The sequence below is a fragment of the Monoraphidium neglectum genome (genome assembly GCF_000611645.1).
Source record: "Monoraphidium neglectum strain SAG 48.87 unplaced genomic scaffold scaffold01807, whole genome shotgun sequence".
Lineage (NCBI taxonomy): Eukaryota > Viridiplantae > Chlorophyta > Chlorophyceae > Sphaeropleales > Selenastraceae > Monoraphidium > Monoraphidium neglectum.
In genome coordinates this window covers 5721-12587 of record NW_014011821.1, presented here as the reverse complement: position 1 = coordinate 12587, position 6867 = coordinate 5721, and the positions used below count along the sequence as shown (strand labels likewise).

At 65.9% G+C, this 6867-nt stretch overlaps 1 protein-coding gene across 1 annotated transcript in view; it reads left to right on the top strand.

The window, feature by feature from the left end:
- Positions 1-3075: 3075 nt before the first annotated feature.
- Positions 3076-6867, top strand: part of MNEG_9062 (hypothetical protein) — a gene marked incomplete at both ends in the record, with an annotated part of 7916 nt that continues 4124 nt past the window's right edge. The window contains 9 exons of the mRNA XM_014042466.1: positions 3076-3275; positions 3504-3575; positions 3810-3867; positions 4253-4329; positions 4567-4625; positions 4938-5037; positions 5419-5995; positions 6319-6384; positions 6657-6815. Coding sequence (XP_013897920.1) covers positions 3076-3275; positions 3504-3575; positions 3810-3867; positions 4253-4329; positions 4567-4625; positions 4938-5037; positions 5419-5995; positions 6319-6384; positions 6657-6815 — 1368 coding nt within the window. The remainder of the gene's footprint in view (positions 3276-3503; positions 3576-3809; positions 3868-4252; positions 4330-4566; positions 4626-4937; positions 5038-5418; positions 5996-6318; positions 6385-6656; positions 6816-6867) is intronic.

Genomic DNA, 6867 nt, shown 5'->3' with positions numbered 1-6867 from the left:
CGTACTTCTGAAACACCTCCGGCAGGCGAAGTGGCGGACATAGGAGTGCAACACTAGAGCAAACCGGAAATCCAAGTGGCCTGCGCATATTTAATTTCCATATCTTGGCATGCATCATTATATTCGAGTACCCATATGCGCTATTTCGTCTTCGTTCTTGTCACCGGTTTTTGACATGTCATGGCCACGTTGTTTGTCCAGCCTAGCAAATCGCCCATAACACGGGCTGCGGGACCCCGGGTGCGCTCGGAACCCAGCCCCTGCCTCTGCAGGCAGCCCCGCGCCCGCTTGGGGGCAGGGGGTGGACGGGCGTCCGCGGCAGTGCTGCACCCCTGCTGGTGCAGCGATACTGCTCAGTGCCTCTGGAGCTGAGCGGGGGGTGCGTGGATTGCCGCAAGGCTGTTCCGCCCGTTCTTGTGGTCCGAACCTGTGAGGCTCCCTATAGAGGCCGCGGCCAGGCCAGCGCTCTTCACCCTGCCGCCCCGACACCACCCTGGTAAGTCTGGCGCCGCGAGGTGAGTGCGGGGCGCACCGTGCAGCCGCCTCCCCGTGGCGCGCCCTGTGAGTAGGCGGGAGGGGCCGCCAGCAAGCCCGCTTGCTTGCAGCCCCTTCCTTGCCGAAACCAAGAGCTGCACATAGCTTTAGTTCTTACTTGAGTTTGAGCAGGCCTGCTCCCGGTCTCGTGGGACTGTGACACTCCGTTGTCGCTTCGGAATGTTTTTACTCGCTTCAACAGCAGCCCAAGAGGTCTCAGACACGATTGGGTCCCGGCTGCCAATGTCGGAATGCTAATGATCCTGCTGGTGCCGCTGCCAAACTTTTACCGCCCTGATTGCTGGCTGTCTCAAAGTAAAACAATTAGAAAAACAAGCCCCGCAGAGTCAAGTACAAAGCATGCATGCACAGCCTGCTGATAATCAAATGATTGGGGCTTGGACGGATACTGTCGCCTCGCACACGTGGCCAGCGCTGTGCATCTTGCCCCCGCTCAGCGATTTGCTGGCGCCTCATGTAGGATGTGGCAGGCGCCAGCAGCAGCAACAACAACAGCAGCAGCAGGAGCAGGAGCAGGAGCAGCAGCAGCGGCGAAGGCCATGAGCGCAACGTCTTGCCGGCGGCGGCGGTCAGCGAGGGGAAGAGACACACATCCCGGTTGCCAGCAATGGCGGTGTTGCATGGCCGTGTATGTGCAGGATCGGTAGTATGATAGCACCACAACACCGGTCGCTGTTTATGGGGGGCCGGGAGTGGAGAAGCACTGAGCGTATCTGATAAACACATTTGCAGCAGTGTTTGTGGCGGGCATGGTCCGCACCTTGCCTTGGAGTGCAGTCGAATCCAACCCACTTGGAGGGCACTATTATTTGGTGTCAGCACCAGGTCAGCAGTAGCGATGTACGGCTGTCATGCACCAATCCAATCAAAGGATTGAGCAAAGGACTGATGATGATGGTGTGACAGCGGTGTCACAGGTGTGGTCCTCTGCGCCCGCCTGGCACTCAAGAGAATAGATGAATAGGCTAGCCTTTAAGAAGATGATCAAACCGCTCTTGTTACCTGTCCGTACATATGCGTGCAGTTTCTTTTTTCTGCGTTGCTCTGCCTCCTCACGCACAGCACAGAATTGTGGTACGTTAGATATTTCCATATACAGTTTTGGCATAGATATTGCACAACCAGGCCCTCGAACGCCCTCTTCCAAGCCATGGTTGCTTGCCATTTCATTCGCACATGTCCAGCCTAGCAAATCGTCCATAACACGGGCTGCGGGACCCCGGGTGCGCTCGGAACCCAGTCCCTGCCATCCCAGGCAGCCCCGCGCCCGCATGGGGCAGGGGGTGGACGGGCGTCCGCGGCAGTGCTGCACCCCTGCTGGTGCAGCGATACTGCTGAGTGCCTCTGGAGCCGAGCAGGGGATGCCTGCAATTTGCTGAAAGGCTTCCGCCCGCTTTTGTAGTCCAAACCTGTGAGGCTCCCTATAGAGGCCGCGGCCAGGTCAGCGCTCTTCACCCTGCATCCTCGATACAACCCCGGCAAGTCTGGCGGCGCCAGGTGAGTGCGGGGCGCACCGTGCAGCTGCCTCCCCGTGGCGCGCCCTGTGAGTAGGCGGGCGGGGGCGATGGCAAGCCGGCTTGCAGCCCCCTCCTTGCCGAAACCAAGAGCTGCACATAGCCTTGACAAACTGGGTGTCGTGTGCTCGCTCGTGTACTGCTGCTGCTGCTGCTGCTGCTGCTGCTGCTGCTGCTGCTGCTGCTGCTGCTGCTGCTGCTGCTGCTGCTGCTGCTGCATACAGATGCAACTGCAATATGCCGTCGCAGGTGTTGCTGACGCACAAAATTGCATCAGTGCATGTGGTATGGCTTATCGTATCGCTGTGCAAACAGCTTGACGGACCCTGTTGTGGGTGCACAGCAGCGGGGGCAGCTGTGCCCTCGACCATGCCATACAAGCCATTTAAGAAGCAGCTCAGGCCATTGCTTTCATCGCGTGCGGGTCCACTTGAATGGGGATCAAGGAGGTTGCCGCATGCTGTTGTGCTGACTGCGAGAAGAGATCCATGTGGGGTGACGGTTCGGGTGACGCTGTGTCGCGGTCGCGGTCGCGGACGCCTTCCATCGCCTTTACCTCACTTGGCTGAAACTTATCAACCAATGTTGCTCATCTGTGGGTGTATGAAGCAAGAGCGCCTCGGACGAGGCAGGTGCTCGCGCGCAGATCACTCGCGTCCGTCATTGCGTTTGAACGGAAGATTCACAGAGCAAGAAGCAGCATCGCTCTCATGTTCCTGCCTTTACGTCTCTACTCATCCAACACATCAGCTTGACGCGCTACAGCTGTTTACAAGTGCTGGTTATGCAAGGCTAGCCTACTCCTGTCAGTGAGACAGACTCTCAGGAAGGAAAACAGCAAGACCTTATTATCATGGCAGGGAAGTAGGGATGCACGTCGCCGCGGGGCGCCCCACCCCCCGCTGGAACCGCACCAGAGTGGCCGTCTAGGCGCAGCACGCGCTCAAAGCGCACGCCTCCTCCCGGTCGGCCCGCGCCGCGCGGCGCCGCGCCGCGAGCCGAGCCCATGTCCCGCGCGCCGCTGCAGCCGCAGCTGCCAGACTATCGAGAGGGCCACGCGGAGGCCCTCCGGGACCGCGGCTTCGAATGGGCCGGCCCCGACGCCGGCCGCGACCCCGTGTTTGACGGCGCCAGGCTGCGGCCGCGCGGCTTCTGGATCACGACAGACCTCCGAGACTATGGCGTCGCGTCCACCGCACGCATCAGGTGCGCGCCGGCGGCTGCCATTGTGAGGGGCCCCCACATGAGGCCCGCCCGAGCAGCCCGTGAGCGTTTCCGCCAGCTGCGGGCTCTGCATTGGTGGCGACGCGGCAGACGGACGGGCAGGGGCGCATCCCCGTCAGCAACGATACAAGGAAGACGGTGAGGATGACGCGGCCCCGCCCCCTCAAACGCCGTCCGATCGGCATCGGCCGCCCCTGCTCTCCGCCGCAGCTGCAAGCTGTGGGACTGGGTGCTTATCGACCCTGCAGATGACGAGATTGAAGGGGTGCAAGGGGAGGGCAGGTGCGCGCGGCTTTGTGCGCTGCCTCTTTCTGCATTTGTTGCAGAGAATCAGAATCATTTCAATGCGGCAAGTCTTCGTCTCTGTAGATGCAGCAGCGCGTCGCACGCCTGTTGCCGTCTGGGTCGCCCTCGCGCCCATGCGTCCTGGCCCGCACGCACACTTGCACCCATGCACGGTCCCCCGCGCCGGGCCCGCATCGCTCCTGAGAAACGCCTGGACGCCGCCGAACCCAGGGCCCCCTGGGTGGCTCAGATCATCGCGATACTGGAGGACAAGGACGGCAGCTGCCAGGTAGCTGCCGGACGGGGGTGGAGATTGGGTGGGTGCGCACTGAGCGGCTTCCGAGGCAGCGGCAGGGTAGCGGTGTGACTGGCGCCCCCTTGGCGGGTCGGAATGTTCAGGACAGTGCGCTTTTGTGCGATGGACGGACTTCGAATCTATGGTATCCAAAGGTAACAAGCGTCCGAGGCCCAGCCCAGCGGAGGCGCAACGCAGGGGGTGTGAGAGGGATGCGCCGCCCGAGGCTGGCCCAGCGGCGGCGGCCGGGCAGTCTGTACCGCGGCCGAGGCAGCCGCGGCGAGCTGGCTGTCCTTGAAGCACAAATGCAGCCCCGCGGGGGCGTGCGGCGGCCGCGCTTAAACGCACGCACACCGCCCGCGCGCGCGCGCGCCCCCAGATCGGCGTTCGGTACTGCTGGCGCTGGGGGAACATATTCGCGGGCTGCGACCTCCACCCTGGCATGGCGAGCCGATGGTGGGCGCGCGTCCCGCGTTGGCCGCCGCCCCGCGAGCCCGTGGGGCGAACGCGGCCCGCGCCCGACTGCACGGCCTGGAGAATCGGTTGGAACCTTTGCCCGTCTTGTGCGCATTCAATCGCCTGTGGCGCCACGGCGAGCGGCACCCCCGACCAGAGGCCGTCGCCCAAAGCCCCATCTAGGGCCGTGCCTCGCCCTCACAAAATCCCCGGCTGCCCTGATCCCTGATTCTGCAGGAAGGCTCAGGTGTTCCTGCAGCGGGAGGAGTCGGAAAAGGGCGACCGCCGCGTCTGGGGTGAGCCAACGCCACCTTGCCCTCTCCCCTTCCCCAAAAAATATCCCGAACCTCAGAGGGTGGTTGCATCTGCAAACCCGTCGCCCGGAGGCCGTTTGTCTCAGGCCATGGCCATTGGGCCCGTCGCAGCCGGCCACGCGCCGCGCCTCTGCTGCCGTGCTCCCCCCTGCCCCTGCCCCCCCGCGCTGCCGTGCCTGTGCGGCGCCCCCCGTCCCGCCTTTCCCGGCCCGGCCCCTGCCCCCAACTCCCCTGCTCGGCGCCCTTCCCTCCGCCCCTTGTTGCTGCTGCCCGCCATGCTCGATTTCTCCCCAGTCGACGTAGTCGGCAAGGGGCGGCGCTGCGTGTACCACGTCCACGCCAATCTGATCCTCGGCAAGATCGAGGTGCTGCATCTTGACCAGGTCATGGCCAGGTGGGGGATTTTGAGCTCAGGGTTTAGGGTCGAGGGTTTAAGGGCCAGGCGGGGGTTTCGTGTCGTTTTTGGGGCCATTTTTCCAGTGTGTGGGCGGCATGTGGAGGTGTGCACGGTTGGGGACAGGGGCGGCGTCCGCGCCAGCCGGCGTGCACGCGCGCGCCGGTCGCAGCGTCCGGCACGCGCGCGTGCGGGTGTGCCCATGCGCAGGTACGCCGGCGCCGCGTGTGAGCTGCCCAGCCCTCGCATCACTATTGGCTCAGGCGATGTTCCCCACGCGCACCGCTGGTCGCATACTTTCCCTTGTATTGGGCACCCCGTCGCAAAAACAAGCGCGACGCCGGCGGGGGTCGAACGCGTGCCTCCACCCGCCACGCGCAGGTACCCGGGGCTGCCGTGGAGGGAGGCGGTCGAAGCGTATGAGCGGGACGGTCTGGCGGGGGACGACGCGCTGTTGACCCTCCGACTTGCAGATTCAAACGAGGAGGGGCAGGGGCAGGAAGGCGAGGGGGCAGGCGCCCCGCGAGACGAGCGGCGGAAGCCGCGGCGGCAGTCGGCAGCAGTAGCGCCGCCGCGGCTGACGCGGCAGCAGGCGGCGGCGGCGGCGGCGGGCCGGGGCGGTGGTGGCGGCAAAGCCGGCGGCGGCGCGCGGCGGGGGCTGCAAGTCGGCGGCGCGGGCGAGGGTTGCAGCGGTGCGGATGAAGTGACGTCATCGGAGGATGGCGAGGGGGAGGGTGATTCAGACGGTGGAGATGAGGAGCCCGCCGCCCCCGAGCCGGTCACAGGCGGCGCCGGTGCCGCCGCCGCCGCGCCGCAGGGCGGCCCGTGGCGCGTCAGGCGGTCTCACTTCTGGTGGCGCTTCGAGTTTGATGACTCAGTGCTGGCGTTTGTGACGTCATCGGCGCCGGACGAGGCCGGGCGGCCGCGGGCGGCGCCGGCGCCGGAGAGGGTTCCAGCGGTGCGCCGCGGCCCGGGGGCTGGCTGGACAGGGGCTGGAAGGAGGGGGGGGGGCGAGGGGGGCACGGCGCATGTGTTGCCGGGGGCTGGGGCGCCCGCGGGCCCCGTTTGGTGGAGCAACTGCGCGGGGCGCGCCGCGAGGGCGCCCGGCGGCCGCCGCGCGCGGCTCCTGCGCGTCTTGCGCCGGGAGCCGCTGGAGGGTCGCCGCCGCCGCCGCCGCCGCCTGCTGCCGCCGCTGGCTGCACCACAGCTCAACATGACCGCAGCCCCCCCCCTTCCCTGCCTCTTCCATACACCGACGGCGCACCCCCCGCCTGATCTCAGGGCAAGCTGCTGACTGCTGGGGACGCCTACTGCGGCCTGGGGACCGTGACTTTGGCGCTGCGGCAGGTGATTGGGACGCACAGAGGGGCCCCGGCCGCGTCTCGACCGCCCAGCCGCCCCGCGCCCGGCCACCCGGCCGTCTGGCGCCCAACGGGCCGCACGTGTGGCCGCTCGCCGCCGCGCACGCGCCGCTCCCCGCTTTGATCCGGCCGGCCCCGCCCTCTTGATTCCGCACCCGGATACGCCGCCGTGGTGCCCCTGCCGGCCGGCCGCTCAAGTGATTCGATGTGATTTGTAATTGTCGCCGTCGCCCCGCAACTCACAATTTACAATCTCAGCTCGGCATGGCGGTGACGTTTGGCGTCGACTGCCACGGCGAGGCCTACAAATCCTATTTTTTTAACACCAGAGACGACGCCCACCCCGGCGGCGCGCCGTTCAACCCGCCGCCGCCGGGCGGCGGCGCGGCGCCGCCATGCGACGCGATTCAGTCGAGGGTGGGGGCTGCTGCCGGCGGTGCCATTGGGGGGAGGGCGGTGCCACTGGGGG